This window comes from Rhamphochromis sp. 'chilingali', assembly GCF_963969265.1.
Source record: "Rhamphochromis sp. 'chilingali' genome assembly, chromosome: 2".
Taxonomy (NCBI): domain Eukaryota; kingdom Metazoa; phylum Chordata; class Actinopteri; order Cichliformes; family Cichlidae; genus Rhamphochromis; species Rhamphochromis sp. 'chilingali'.
The window spans coordinates 59,267,736-59,284,207 of NC_137930.1; the positions used below are offsets into that span (position 1 = coordinate 59,267,736).

The 16,472-nt window shown below is 42.2% G+C and overlaps 1 protein-coding gene across 1 annotated transcript in view; it reads right to left on the minus strand.

Moving 5' to 3' along the window:
- iqsec3b (IQ motif and Sec7 domain ArfGEF 3b) overlaps positions 1-16,472 on the minus strand; it is a 32,810-nt gene that overhangs the window by 13,027 nt on the left and 3,311 nt on the right. Inside the window, exons 2-7 of the mRNA XM_080875245.1 lie at positions 13,635-13,709; positions 9,285-9,402; positions 7,818-8,252; positions 6,082-6,809; positions 5,153-5,314; positions 2,809-2,931 (exon numbers count right to left, since the gene is read on the minus strand). Coding sequence (XP_080731371.1) covers positions 2,809-2,931; positions 5,153-5,314; positions 6,082-6,809; positions 7,818-8,252; positions 9,285-9,402; positions 13,635-13,709 — 1,641 coding nt within the window. The remainder of the gene's footprint in view (positions 1-2,808; positions 2,932-5,152; positions 5,315-6,081; positions 6,810-7,817; positions 8,253-9,284; positions 9,403-13,634; positions 13,710-16,472) is intronic.

Sequence of the window (16,472 nt, forward strand, 5' to 3'; positions counted from 1 at the left end):
GGCGCCCCAGCTGCCGGAATATTACTGTTTTTTTAAGATGTTTTTTTTAACAGTGTGGTCCTCACATTTAAATTGTAATGTCGATGATGAGCCTCTGACAAAACTTGTAGTGCAGTCAGGCAGCATTTTAATCTGTCCATTATTTTGGTTTAACTCAAATACCTGCAAAACTAATGACATTCCTACCATCTGTACTTCCATCTGCTGTTTGCCTTGCGTGCTGTTTAGCAATGCAAACTGATATGGTAAACATGGTGATCATTACCTGCTAAACACAATGGTTTTGTGAACATGTTTGAATGCTGACAATAGTATTCAGCTTAAAGCAGCAGGCCTGTGGGCTGTTCAATGTCTTCAGAGGGACAAACCGCCCTTGTCACAGAAGAAGGAGGAAACTGTATTAACAGTCATAAGATTTGTCAGAATGAGGATGCAGAAATTTGTTGGCGGCCTACTAACAAGCTGAACATTTGTTATGGTGTGAACAGGGAAAATGACGTCTTGGTTAATGAGTTCAAAGAGGCCACTGACTCAAGCCGTGTCATGCTGGTGACAGTGTGGGCATTCCTGAGGGAAAGAGCAGTACATCAAGGGAAGGACATTAAATGTATAGAGCAATTCAAGCAATTTCTCTGTAATAGAAAACAATGAAGGGCATTTTTATTGCATTTTTAGTCCTGAGGGGACGCTTTGGATATCTTTAGGACTTATCAAGGACATGGCCAGCCAGGGGACCAAAGTTGCAGCTTTTATTTGTCTGGTTGCTTCTATCTGTTTATTGCCTCAGTTAAAGGTTAAATAGCATGATTTTAAAATAAAACAGTTTCCATCCAGGTATTTGTTAGAAGCAAAGCTAGACAGTTTGCAGGAAAGGTATAAGTGTAGTCTGCAAACTGCAGTAAGTCTAACAAGTTCCACTTGGCATTTCAAGACCTTTATCAGCAGCATACACTAGCGTGACTTCAGGGCTGGATTCAACACAAAATGAGGACAAAACCAACTGAGGCAGATCTTGGTGAGTAACAAACTTCTACATATTCATGTGTGATTTTGAATGGGATGGACACGCAACTACCCAGCATGCACCAGCAGCCTAAAAAGAAAATGATTTGGCCAGGGAAGTGTCATCTGGTGAAAAGAGAGCTGCGAAACAAAGCATCTATTCTTGTCCTGATGGAACACACGCTGATTTTGCTGCAGTGTACATCCCTATTGTGATTGGCTGATGATCAAACACTGTTGAGTTTATTCAAAGGTTACAGGAAATCAGTGTAACTTATTACAGTTTTTCTCAAATGTTAAAACACAAAAGCCAATCCTGTAACCCAAATGACCAGTAGTCTAAACACATTTACTAAATGTAGCCACCATATTCCAGTACCATAAACACATGTCACATGAAGACACAATTCACAAAACACAACCCTCTGTACTCATAAATCTAAACACATTTTTCCTTGCTAAAACACATGTTGCAAAACAACTCTGCTCATATCCTCAAATGAAAGCCCATGTGATGCAAAATGCTTGCCACAGTCACCAATCTTTGAACACAGGGAACACACCTGGCGCCATTCACTACACACAATGACTCAAAATTGAAGACACTTGTTGCTAATGCTGTACCCACATGTAAAAGCAAGTTCAGAGTGCACAGTATGCTGAAGGTTCCAAACAAACACAATGGATGAAGGCAGAGTCAGGGGAAGAGGAATCTGATGCAGAGGAGGGAGAAGAGCTGGCCCTGGAAGAAGAGGAGCAGGCCAATGAGGAAGAGGAGTTCAAATGAGAGGAGGAAGAGGAGCGACCAACGAGGAAGAGGAGAAGGCCAACATGGGAGAGGAGAAGGTCCAGGAGGGAGAGCAAGACAACCTCGCACCATCATTACGGACGAGATGCGAGCAACAGCTCAGCGACATGATGCCGCACAGTGATTGTGGTGTGTGTGTGGTGTGAATAACGTAAATAAAAAAACTTCACACCCTGTTCATGTTTTCAAGATTACTGTTGTGTGCAATAGATTCTGTTTTTGCATTGAGTTGTGTTACAGTAGTGTACGTACATGCAGGATTTTCTATAGATTTATACTACTCATATGAAACTCACAAATCTAAATGCCTAATCCTCTGCAGAGATCTACGACGATCCGTTACTGTATAGCTTCTAAAATATGCATTGGCAGTTATGAAACAAAGAACCTTCTCACAAATTGAGCATTGTGTTTTCAATTGTTTTGCTGTAGTGTGTAATGCTGTGTATAGTGTTTACAGTTTTGACAGCTTCGAGCTGCTCTCTTGGTGTGGGAGTTTGAGTTTTGCAGTGGGAAGGTGTGGTTGTGTTTATGTAGCTTTAGAGAAGGGTGTTGTGTTTGGACATTGGGGGACCTGGTGGTAACGTTTGTGAAATGTGTTTTAGCATTTGAGAAAAACTGTAATGACACAGAGCTTTGCTGTCATCACAGCCTGTCGCAGTAAGCCAGCAAAAACAGCCGATTCTTCTATGTCTATACAGTGAGCTGATTAGTATGCCATCTTGGACGCATTCTGCTACCCCAAGGCTGCGAGATCAGAAAAAGCTTTTTGCTTCAATTTTATTCCAAAGTGTGTGTTCTTGGTTGTGTGCCATTGTTTTTCTGATTTGTATTGGTGGCCACAAGCAAAAGGCCCATTCCTGTTAAAATCTTCAGAGTGCACTACCCAGCCCTGCTCGGTCACATGATGCACTGTTTTTGTGTTGCACATTGTTAAAAATCAAAGCCAGAGCCCGTTAGTCAGTGAGGTTGGGTTGTGATCAAGCTGACAGTCTCACCTAAAGGCTTCGATGAGTCTCTCCACTTTCTGTGCTTCTCCCTGAACACGGACATGGGCCTGGAACTTTCTCAGGGCTTCGTCAAGCTCCATGCCTGAGAAATCCATCTCGTCCACAACACAGCTATAAAGAGACAGAGAGGGAGGGGGGGAAAGACAAGAAAAAAAGGCAAAATGAAGCTGGGTTTAGTTTCAGTACTTCACTGTAGTGAGAAGGTAACAGAGTGAGTGTGCGAGTGGATCTGAGACAAACTATCTGTACCCAAGTGCTGACGGCAAATCTCGTCATTACAGTCATAGTTCCATTACAGAACCACTGACCTGAATGATGCACATAGAGACAACATGCTTGCACGTGCACACACATATACCCACGTGCTGTGCAAATATCAGTGGAGAAGAAAGAGTCCGAAAATAGTGGGAAAAGAGGGATGAGATGGCAAAAAATGAAAAGAAAAGAGGGAATGGGAAAGAGAGAGGTAACATGAAAGGCTGAGGACAGACTGCGGTAATGGGAGTAGTACGTACAAGATTGCGCATGTACATTTAGGTGCATGGGTGTATTTGTGTCCATACAAGTGTGTCTCTTTGAAAGAAAGTGAGGGTGTGTGCTTAAGTGTGTGTTCAGTGCAGTGACCTATTTCTACAGTCTGTACAACAACATCAGCAGAAAACCTCGCTACGCTGGTTCTCAGTCTGCAGCCTACACTGGGAGGATGCAAAAAGGGGTGAGTGTCAAAGCATTAAGAAAAAGCATGTTTTCATGGATGTCTTCCATTTCCGCAAACTGGTGCCACATGTCAAGTGAGTTTTGCGCGTACGCTCATTTATAAGGTAATTGCTTTCGAAAACCAGCTCAGTTTGAGATAGCTTTTAAAATAACTGAAGTTTGAAAGTCCAAATTTAACAGATGTTTTACTTTATTTACCTCAGTTTCTTAGCCATATAAAGCAACAGTACCATCGGACTTTGTACTATGATGTATGATTGAAACTCTACTAAAGGACCTAAATGAGAATATTAGTGAGATTAGGTTTTCCTGAAAAAGAAAAAGTCTTTAAAGAGGTCCATATGGATGCAAAGTATGTATAGAAATGACTTTTCCTGTGAGAATACTGGCAAGGAGAAGAGAGATAAGCACACATGTGCAGGAGCTTTGATCATCATTAAATTGTTATCATTTGCAGACATTTCTCAAATAAGGTATCACAGTGATTTTCTGCAATATCAACAAGCAGCCAGTTTGTCCTTGAAACCTTTGTAGAGGCAGAAAAAAAAGAAACCACAAAGAACTCAGTGCCTAAAAAAGCCTCTATACAGCCTGATTCTTTCAGGTCTCCTCAAAATAGGGGCACCCTCACAAATAGCGGGGTCAGCTCCTCAGCTACATGTGAATGAGTTTGTTTTTTTCCAAGGTCAGGAAGGAATTCTAATCTTAAAGCCCGATTCAATGAGAAGTGAAACGACTGAAAATGTGAGCATTTACAGTTTTGCAGCAACGAAGCAATCTAAATCTGGTGAAGAGAACCGTGTAATAAGGTTTAAATTTTCAAAATGAATACTGTGTTAAGATTATTAACTCAAATTGAGAAAATTAAATAGGCAAATAGCAAAAAAAACTTTTTCACTTTATAATGAGTAAATGCTAAATAGACTGGTACTAAACACTCAAAGCTCTACGAGCCTCAATCACCCAGACATACAAGCACTTTTTTCTATACCTAAGCACCTCGTCTAACATTCATGGACATGTTCATACTCCCATGGATCCTTCAGGAGCAGCTTGGGGTTCGGTATCTTGCCCAAGGGTACTTCAATAGGCAGACAGCAGTAGCTGAGCTACTGACCCTACAGTTGGTAGATGACCCACTGTACCTCTTAACTCACATCCGCTCCTAAACAATGTAGCTGTAAATGTTAATAAGATCTATTGCTGTCAGTCCAGATGCTGGACTGCAGCGCAGTTTCTGTTTCACTGATCTAAGGTGCTTGACATAAGATAAGAAAAAAGTGTCAAAGTGAGTGAGAGAATATTTTATGATCGGAAACTCAAAAAGTGAGGTGCACTTAAACCAGTTTTATAAATGTCATTGGTTCATTACTATGGGGATTACCTTTGTCAAATCTGACAAAATAACCCCCAAAATGTCATCATGTTCATACAAGTTTGTGCACTGACGCTATAAATTTGTAAGAAGCCTATATTTCTAACTGGAAGTACAACGTTTGAATGATCAGAATATAAGAAAAGGGGTGCCTTATTATCACCATAAAGTCAGTTATATCTTTTCCTAATCAAATAAACCTAAATGATGACTGATGACAGAGAAATGACATGAACTCACTCAAGGACATCTCTGTTGAACTGCAGTTTGCTGTTCCCCAGAAACTCCCCAATCATCTGCCGACTTAGGCCCTTCCTCTGCAGCAGAAAGTGAGCCACTCCGATGGCCGTGTCTGGGACGAAACCACGCGTAATCAGGAAGTGGATGCCTCTCTCTGGATTCCTGTCCGCACATAACAAATAGAGAAAAGCACATAGCGTTAGAGGGAATGGTGCGTGTAAGAAGTTTTGTGCATTCAAGCAGAGAGGTGTGTTGAGCTGAGCGCGAAACAAAATCTCTTACACTATATTTAAGAGAAAGGGTGCCTAATATGTGTGTGTGTGTGTGTGTGTGTGTGTCAGAGGAGGCACTAGGAAAAAGAGGGAAAAGAGAGGCGCATCCGTGCGCAAAAGCTGTTAGCTGTGGACTTTAGAAAGAGACCAAGTGTTACTGATGCATATGGGTTAATTTACATTAATTTGTATTAGCTAATAATAAGTGCAGTCCAACCGTGGACACTATTTATAGGAACTCTGTGGCTCTCGCATTGTTCATGACCTCCTTGACTGCCTCTAATGTTCCACCGCATTTATTCTCTTTGCATCTGTCTCTCTCTCTCATTCCCATCCCTGCCTTCCTCTTGATGTCTTTTTTTTGCCATGGACATCAGATCATCAGAAGATAACACTGAACAGGCGGCGCTTCCCAACAATCACAAACGCTAATGAGCAGCTGCCTAAAGCGGTTTTGCATGGCTGTTGGAGATGTGTTGGAGACACAAACAGCAGTAAGAGTACTTTGAACCCTGAGCCAGGGGGTGCAGAAATATTTATTATATATTTTCTGAGAGAGTGCTCGGTGTGTGTGTGTGTGTGTGTGTGTGTGTGTGTGTGTGTGTGTGTGTGTGTGTGTGTGTGTGTGTGTGTGTGTGTGTGTGGTGGTCTACTCACACATTGAAGAGGTTGAGTCCTATACGATAGAGGCGTTTGCGGTGTGTGTCAGTAGACAGGGTGGGTGAGCGGCAAGAGGCTGGATCCTGGCAGCGGTCCCTCGGCAGAGAGACGACCAGAGCCTGCAGGGCCTCGGGGCTCGGCCCCCCGGAGATCTGCTGGGGATGAGTGTAGTGGTACTGCTGGTACTGGGTATAAATCTGGGCAGGCTGTTGGTTAGTCTGGGCTGAGGTGGAGATGGAAGTGGAAGTAGAGGTAGAAGTGGAGGAGGATCCCAGTCTGTCTGTGCTGTTCTCCCCTTCCATTCCTCCTCCCCCTGCAGTTGGCACTGCTGAACCCCTCCTGGATCCTAGATCAACCATTTCCAGCTCTTCACTAGGCGGAGGTGCAGGAAACTCTGGCTCCTCCACTGACTGGTTGTCTCCTCCCCCAGCCATTCCACTCACAGAAGTCTTCCTGCTACCTGGTTGTCCCCCACCTGCATTGCCCAAAGAGGTGGTGGTGGTTGTGGTGGTGGCAGAGGAGATGGTATAGGAGCTATTGCTGTCAATATGAACTGTAACATCCCTGAACGCCATGAGCAGCGAGCTGGCACTACGTGGCAGACAAGCACTCTCAGCAGCTGCACGAAGCGCCCCGGGGTCCATTAGCAGTCCCTTGCCCTCTCCACCCTCAGACAAGCTCCAGCCACGAAGGGCCTCATCAATTGACTGCGCCAAGGAGTGCAGCTGAAAGTATGATCACAAAAAAATATAAAAATTCACATCACAACTCGTGATTTAATCAGGTCAAGGGCCATGATTCATGTATGTAAAAGCTTATGATAGTCGCAGGGTTGCTCATTAGTGGCTTTTAGTAAGACTAGTGGAACTAAATTAACAATGACAGCAGCTGGACTACTGAGTGGGCCACTGGCATTAAGATGAAACTCATTTCTATCAAGTCACTAGAGCCAGTCAGTTTAGTTTAGCTAAGTAAGATAAAGTGTAGATGCAAGGACACTGAGGGTCAGCTCTGTTCTTGGATAAGTAGTGCAAGATTTAAAGAGAATTTAAAGATAAGTTCAGTCAGGGTAAGAGAATATTGTCACGGAGATCAGTAGATTTATGATGGGACAGACTGATACTGACAGCGTGCCTCACGAATATGGTAAAATCTTATTTAACATGACTACACGCTCGTAGGGCTCCTTGGCTTTAATGAAGTCATAATGCCATGCAGACATTTGCTGATTTGCATTAAAACACAAAGTAAGTCAGAGAATAATAAGAATGTCATCAGTTTTGCAGATGTTTCATCATAAACCTCAGTATCAGACACATTCACATCTTGACCTGAGGACATCAAAGAATGATCAAAGTTATAAAAGATCCCGAGGAGATTATGAATGTCTACACCAAATTTTCTGCCAATACATTTACTAGAAAATGACACAAAAGTCAAGACGTTGTTAAAAATGCATCTTCTGAATGATGAGGACATGGTGTATCTATCGAATTTAATAGTAATATGCTCTGTACCTGTCAAAATATTTGACTAGAGGGTTAAAGAAGTCACTGGGATTCACAGTCATGGAAAGGTCAATGTCTAAAATGTACCAAAAATTGTTATAATTCATTCAGTGGTTTTCCAGATATTTCTATCTGGAGTTTATAAAAAGTTTATAAAACATTTATAAAATCATACAGTTTTGCATTCCTACAACACAAGATTAAAACAAAAAACAAAAACCTCACTTGTTCAGAGAAGCAGTCTTCCAGTTGTGTGAGTGAGGGTCCTGGGGTTTGAGGTGTGGGTGGTGCTGGGCCTGGTCCAGGTCCTGGGCCTGAGCCTGGGGCAGGAGTTGGGGGAGGTGCCGGGGCTGACGCAGGAGACGATGGGGGCAGAGACGTGGAGCGGCAAGGGGGTGGAGGGGGGGTTTTAGAGCGTAAAGGTATCTGTCCTCCTCCAGGATGCAGAGTGTAGCTGTGTCTCTGAGCTGCGTTCCGGTTTCTGCCCGAAGGGCTGGGATGCCGTAGAGAGATCCGACGAGGAAGCTTACTTTCTGACAATGAGTTGCGGATCTTCTGGAAGTTTTTGCTGAGCTGGTACTGACGGAAGGCTGTCTGGATACGACGGGCTGCCCGCCTTGCTATGAGATGGCCTCCATACTTCTGCTCCAACTCTTCTATCTGGGAAAAGGGAGAGAGCGAGTATATTAAATTTGTTGACAGGACTCTGAGACTTTAAGACATTTCAGGAATAGTACTGCAAAGCACACAAAATCTAATGAAAGATACTTATTCATCCAGCAGTAAGCAAACATGTTACAATTTTGCGCCAATGCCTGCAAAAGATCAAAAGAGCTGACTTGAATCATGAAATTCCCACTCACACCCTTCTTAAGCCTTGATTATACTTTCCACTAGTCCATGAGTCTGCTAGCGCCCGCTTGGGTCTTACTTATCAGTCCACTCTTTTTAAAACTGGTGGGTGTTTGTGTTATTAGAACCAAAGTAAACATCATCTATCATCATTCAGCTGCTAATACTGGCTGAAGGGGCATGAAAAAGAGGATGGATGGGCTGTGACAAAGGTGCTGTTGAGAAAATGAATAGAAAAGTAAACACCTGCACAAGCTTATTTCTGTTCCATTTGTTGGCAGAGCAGCTCAGCTTAAAATCTCACTGTCCTCCACAATTTTTTGCCCTCTTACATTTTCGGCGAGAGGGAATCGAAGGAGAAGTGGGAGGCAGGGGGAGAAGAGACAAAAAGGGAGGGAAAAAGGAGGACAGCCACTCATTTGTGTGTGTTTCTGTGTGTGCGTGGATTTGATCATACCAAAAGTACACACAGACACGCTCATATAAGTGAATCCATGCAACAGCGCTAGCAGTAACAGCGGACCCTTCAGCAGTTTCCTATGAGGAATAAAGACATCTCCAGCCGCCAGAAGCAGTTATTAGCTGTTACCATGACAACTTAGCATCGTTCATGCTCCTGTCTCTGTGGCAGTGGTATCCTGGGTGCTCTTTTTTCATGTGAACATAGACAGAAATAGATCTGAATGGGAATCTGTTTTTATTTTTTTGTCACCCAACTCTGTGTCAAGTGAGCAACCTTCACATGCACACCTTCTCGTGCAAAGACAGGTAGAACAACCAGCTCTGCCTCAGCACCCAAAATATGCTCATGAGCCCACATACACCTGCTAAAAGACATACCTGTTTGTTTTTATTCTCCAGGGTGCTCTCGTACTCACTGGGTCCCTCCCTTTTGGTACCCTCTGTTTCCTGTCTGTCCCCAGAGGAGGTGCCATCCTCCAGGCTCAGCATCTGTCCACTGACACAGAAATAAGAGCGGAAAGATATCAGTCCTTCTGACGGAGTAAAACTCTGATGTCAGTGGCTGGTCATCAAGTATGTGAAATGTGAAGAGACTTATAAGGGGAGCAGCACGCAGACAGTGATGTGTAGCTGTGGCGGCCCAGGGTGAGGTTGACTGGCTTTATGTGCCCAGTCCTATTTGGTCAGATTTGTGGCTCGAGTGCAAGTTGCAAGTGTGCAACTCTGAATATGTAACAGTGTAAAACTATGTAAAAATTATAATCTCCACCTCTTATTTGCTGTTTCAAACATAAAACTCAGCTTTTTCTTATTGTGTTCTGCAGAAAAGAAACAGCACATCAGCTGTTTGTCAATGTGATGAAAAAAAAATGTTTTTAAAAATCATAATTTCTTGGACCCAAAAATGACTCATTAAATGAACAATCCACAAGCAATATTCATTTCTATCACAATAATACAACATAGAGAAAATGCACAAGTCCTCACACTATGACAAACAGTGAAAGCATTTTATTTTTCCATTAATAGCCAAAATAACCTAAATTACTATTCAGTTAATATTGATTCATTTCCCTTTAGTGTGCTGATCCAGTTGTTCCCAACCCTTTTTGCTTGTGAGCCGGTAATGTGAATCAATATCTTCTTGTGATCCATCATCGCAGGATGCATGTCTATAAACTGTGAGCAGTCAAAGACTGATTCTTTATTCTCTGACTCTCTCTTAAGGAGGTAAGAATCAGCTGTAATAGAAGTGAACGTTTTCCTATATTCCTCAGTGGTGACTAGCTCACACTTGACCAGTAACTGGTTTATCAATAGATTGTTCCTCCTATTCAATCGGTAAATTAAAATGTTATATATAAAGCATAAATGATCACCTCTTTGCGGTTAGCTCGCACTGTAGTGTTATATAAATGGAAGATTGTTTAGTTTAGTTTAGACATGCAGCCACTCTCATATTTGCCCTCCTTATAAGTCTTCTTGATGACCATCTGACAAAATATTCAGCAATTCTCCGCTCATGCATATTTACCAAACATCTGTCGATCTCTCCAGGCCTCCTTCTATTACTATGTGAGAAGTTTGAATGTTTCTTTTTATTTGTTGATGTTCATTACATGTTGTGTACTGAGATCTGAGGGACATATTTTGTCAAGTTTGCTCAGATTTGTTCCAGAGTATTGCATGAACAGACTGACACCACCACTTCACTTCCCTTTTCCCTTCAGAACTGTCTTAATTATTTGTGGCATAGCTTCAAAAAGGTGCTGGAAACATTCCTCTGAGATTTTGGTCCATATTGACATGACAGCATCACACGCCCGTTTCAGATTCGTTGGCTGCACATCCTCTATCAGATTGAGATCCGAGGACTCTGGAGACCATTGTCATGTTGAGTTTTGTGACATGGTACATTATCCTGCTGGAATGGTAAATGGCCTGCATTTGTATAGCGCTTTTCTAGTCCCTAAGGACCCCAAAGCGCTTCACACTACATTCAGTTATTCACCCATTCACACACACATTCACACACTGGCGATGGCAAGCTACATTGTAGCCACAGCTGCCCTGGGGCGCACTGACAGAGGCGAGGCTGCAGGACACTGGTGCCACCGAGCCCTCTGACCACCACCAGTAGGCAAACATGAGGTTAGTATCTTGCCCAAGGATATTTGGCATGCAGCCAGGAGGCAGCCTGGGATCGAACCACCGACCTTCTGATTAGTGGCTGACCTGCTCCATCCTATCCATTTTTGTGCCAGTGTGAACAATTGTCTCCATTTTCTGTTCCAAGCTGACAGGAGAGGAGTCTGGTGTGGTCGTCTGCTGCTATAAGCCTGTCCAGAGATGCTCTTCTGCATTCTCTGAGTTACTGATGCCTCTTGTAATAATCGTCTGACCTCTGATTACAACAAGGCATTTTTGTCATGGAATGTTTTCTCTTTTTCAGATCGTTTTCTGTTTTCTGACATAATCAGGCCAGTCTGCTACAAACAACCACGATGCTCAGGTTAAACTTCAGCAGGTTCTCTTGACCATGTTTACATGCATTAAATTGCTGCATTGTAATTGACTGATTAGATAATTACTAAAACCAATAAAGTAGCAGGTGAGTATGTGTATTGATTATGAAAAGAAACTACAGGTGAAGGCATGTTTTTTTTCATACGGAGGTCAATTTTGAAATTTTGGGTTATTTTATTTCCATAAGATGTCTTTTTCCAGACCAGTCATGAGAAAATGTCCAAAATACACAAACAGGCATTTTAAGACACTTTGTCTACATATTCATGGAAAATACTGTTTGGAATTTAGCAGCACCATTTCTTTATAATAATTTTTTTCTCATAGTCAAAACCAGAAACCTCCTTGAATGTGTGCGCATGACGTTGTGTGCTTGTTCACTCTTTCTTCCTCCCAGATAAGGCTTACTCTAATAATTTTTACACGAAGAGGACCAGTGCTAAACGGGACCAGGGAGAACAAAAAGCCCGCTCATGGTTAAATAATGACTGCATCACTAAATTTCCTCTTTGTTTTCTTTGATTGCTGTGAAAGCAACTATTCTGAGTACCGAGCTAAAAGTCACAGATAGGGCCAGAGACGCTCGCTCTTATCATTAAATGAGATAAAGTTAGCGAAAATAGATGGAAAAAGAGAGCGTGGGACCAGAGGAAAGAGTGCGATAGGAAAATAGAGAGGAAACAGGAAGGTTGAGACTGTGTGTTGGGGTGTGCATGCTGGAGGCTGTCTATATCAAAAACTCTATTAAAACACTGCCATGCCCCAGTACTGCATCAGAATACATTAGAGTACATTAGAATACATTAGAGGATTTAAAAGCAAGAGTCAGCTATTAATGCATCTGGACAGCAAAAGCCTCTGTAATGATATGGGCACCCTCTCTTCCTCTCGTACACGCTCGCAAACATAGACTCCTGCCTTTGCTTTTGTGTGACAAGGTGGCAAGATTTGAACATCTGTCAAAACGCATTGCTCACAGTCCCACGGAGACCTAAAGTACTGTACAGCCAGGGGAGAACTCGCTCACACGCGAAAAGGCTGAGTAAAGGAGAAAAGGCACACCAGTTTAAGCTAGAGGCAGATCTCGTAGCATCTCTTGGGAGGTTTGTGTGTTCTGATGGATTCAGCGAACATCAGCGCGTAGACGTGGGTGCAGGTTAGCAGCCACCGAGAGCACAAAACTTTGTGTAACGATGATAATAATGAGCTACGGTGTTACACATCTCCGCTACATCTCATCATCATCTCAGCTGGCTGTCCACTGCCGCTGTGCCATTAGCCCATCCAATCAGGGATATGTGGGTGTAGGAGTAAAGTCATCAGATCAGAGAGAAGAGAGGGATTCCAGACAGACAGATGGTGATATTAATAAAAGCAGAATAAGTGAGAGACTTGATAAGGAGGGATGAGATAGAAATAATTGCAGTGAGCTGATTAGAAGAGTCTTCCAACAGACAGAAAAATAATGAGAAGAAATAAACAACACAGGGAGGAAAACTACGCCATAGCAGATGAAGAGACTGGAGGAAAAGAAATAGACCGGGAACAACTGGATTTAGAAACAGAGCACAGAGGATTAGAAGATGGGAGACATTCGGGAGGAGGGTGGAAAAACAATAATCATTGAGAAACATGACAAAATCAGCTTTTCACAGTTTTAACGGCTCATTCAAAAATCCAAGTGAAATGTCATGCATTCCCACACATCCTCATACACAATACTTTCTACATACTCACAAACAACTCACATCACAAACAGACAGCACTGCCCACGCACAGTCACACGGTAAAAGTCACTACAGTAGATTCTCCAGTTACTATGGTAGTGGCGAGGGTTGCGTCAGAGTTGCCATAGGCGCTTTCATAGTGGGAATATCAGTTCGGTTACCCACACTTCCCATTTATATGCCTATGAATATGTGAGTTACCCTTGAGGCTGTCAGAGGTGTAGTTTAGTCACAGAACATTTAACTATCTTTATGAAATCCATGCACAATAGGTCTATAAATGCACCAATTCACACTCACATGTGGTTCAATAAAGAGCAAGCAGGCTATCAGGCATGCTTAAAGGCCTGGGTGTTGAAATGGCTCAGCTGGCACTAATGCACAGAGTGTATGTATGCAGACTGGATGTTTTACATTGTTGCAAGAGCACACTGTGAGAGAAAAAAAAAAGTCCATTAAAGTATCTTTGGCTTACCTGGACGAGCTAGTGGTCTCAGTCTCTGGATGCTCAGGGGCGGGGCAGCAAAACTGATGCAGCACAGTCTCGCTCCTGCAGCAGAAGAGACAGGTGAGGAAAGCAGTGGGGTGGATAGACTTGAAGGGAAAGCATGTCTTTCAGGTTGTTATTGGTTCAGTTGTTGGATTGCCTTGTGCTAATACGCTTCTCTGCGCCCATTCCCGACATCACAAAAGATCCTGAAGAAGTGCTTCTTGGATGCTGGATTATTGTAACATTGCATTACACAACTTGCCACTGATCCCGGGGTAAATACCCTATGTAGGTCAATTCAAGGCTGAGAAAGCTTAGATAGAGTGGGAGCACTTATGTGTTTGTGTATCCGGATGTGCTCGTCCTCTCCCCTCCTCTCCAATTCAGCAGATCAGTGGTGATTTAGCAGAATTCCCCTAACCCAATCTGGACAGATGGTTATTCTGGCTCTGCTTCCTGTGTTTTTCTTAAGTTCTCATTTTCATTTCTCTCTCATACATTTTGCATTTACATTCATATTTTAAGCACTTTGCTAGTCCTTTTATCTGGGGCAGATTACAACCGAGGAGAACAACGGACAAAAAAATCCCATGCATCACGTGGAAGCTGTTGCCGTTCGACCTTTTCACCTTCCGAATGCTGGACACCTTCCACTACCAGAGGCTTGAAAATTAGCATGATCATCACTGTCCATCCAGCTAAGTTTTTGTGAGGTCTTGGTGTAGTATTGGTCTTTTCATGCTGAGCTGAAAGGATTCGGCTGACAGTGAATTTCTTGGCTACGCTACAGCAAGTCTTCTGACCTGGGCGCAGCATATTGCTCATGACACAGACCCACAGTGACAGGCAGTCAGAGTCAGTGCAAGACTAGGAATGACAGTCTGAGCTATAAAAAGCTATCGTTTCACAGCAACTTCCACAGACTTAAAGGGACACTGTGGGGTTTTTTGTCTTCATTTTTTTAAAAGATGCATGGCAAAAATTATTCATATTTATTTGGTATGAATAATACTGCTTCATCTGTTGTAACACCTAAGCCCCCCAGTGACACCTCTGACACAAAGAACTGCTTTTTGTGGAATTTATAGACTAGTTATTATACCTGGATTCATCTTTTTTGGGTTTTGTTTTGCAGGTTTTGCAGTAATTTTCACACTCTTCTGTTAACAGCTTGATCCCAGGAGGTTCAAAAAATTTCCAAAACAATCATGTTAGATCTGAATATTAATTTTTCCATTGTAGTTGTTGTCTTTGTTGTGCCGTTGATCCGCTTTAAACATCAGGTAAAGCGGGGCAAAAAAGGGAATATATCAAGCTAAGAGGACTTTCTGAAATCACTGGAGCTAAAAACATAAACTGCTCTGTCATACATCTGAAACAAGTAATTTTCAAACATGCTTGTCAAAGAATATTCCCTTTCCCCCCTTTTTTTTAGTACGCAGATAGATGTTTAATAAACAGTAACACGGTCCCCCTCTAGTTTTCCTGCAGGTTAAAACAAGTCTACACACTTGAATAAATCTTACTTTTTAACACCTGATCTACTCTATATAGCCACAAACCTTTTTGTAGTTTGAGACGTTTCCATGTTTTTAAAGTAATTTGATCTGCTTTTTATTAATTTTACACTTGATGAGGTTTTGATGCTGTAAATTGTCATTTAAAAAGCCAATTTCTTAGTATTTCTTAATCTTAGTAAGCACTCAAAATGCTTTGCATTAAAAATCTGATTCAAATCTGTTTATACTGTAGACTGTATTATTCTGCGGGTACGATGCTTTATCAGTTATGGATGTAAACGGGTCGTATGTGGGATTTAGTGTCTTGCTCAAAGGCTCTTCAGTGCGTGAACTGGAGGAGCCAGGAATCGATCGCTGGCTCAACAACTGAAGGAGTTTAAACATCCCCGTAAGCCTGTAAACTACATTCACTGTGCCATTCACCGTCTATTTTGGTTTTGGATGAGATGATGCCAAAATATACTTTGTCTAATGCACATCTGACTGACAGGTGAGCAGAAAAATGAAATTGTGTGAAAGCTCAGAGTTTATGGAAGACACAGCTCAGTCACGGATCTTTGTCATCAAATATAAAAGAGTGTCTTTACACTAAATTGCAGGGTGAAACTATTTCTGAGGCCACAACCTCGATGAAATGGAGAGCCATATGACTGATACTGTTACCACATCAGCAATTGAAAGAAAACATGGAACACTTTTTACATTTTGGAAAGTAAATTAATTCGCTTTCATCAAGTTTAGAAGAGGAGACGCACAGCACGAAGCCACATCTCGAGAAGAGTTTAAAGTTACGACTAGATTGCAGAGGGGTTGCTGACCATGGTATTTTTTTGTCCCAGACTACTTGCTTTGAGTCCAGTGAATTAATTAATCTGGCCGAGAAATACTACAGTGTAAAACTACAAATTTTCTTGCTTGCACTTTGGGGTTTGCACAGATTAAATAAAGCAATATGACATTTTAATTTAGGAACTTTAAAATATGCAGGGGGGTGGGTTTGCTTTTTCACTTTTATTTTTCATCTACTCCTGCTAGGCTATAGCTTCGTGTTTAACGTATCAAAATGATAAGATAAAGATCATTCATCCTCTAACTCTCCAAAGGAAAGCAAATACAATATAGCCTATTTTTAACTATACTGGTTTAAATAGGAGCTGACTGTTCAGGCAGTTGTTGTAAGACCTCAACTCCCAAAGTCAACTCCAGTTTGTCCATCATGATGAGAGTTGGAAGTTTTTGTCAGGCTAATATAAAACAGTTCAGCTCTGCTCAGTTTTATTTGGTCATACAGGGAAGAAGAGGC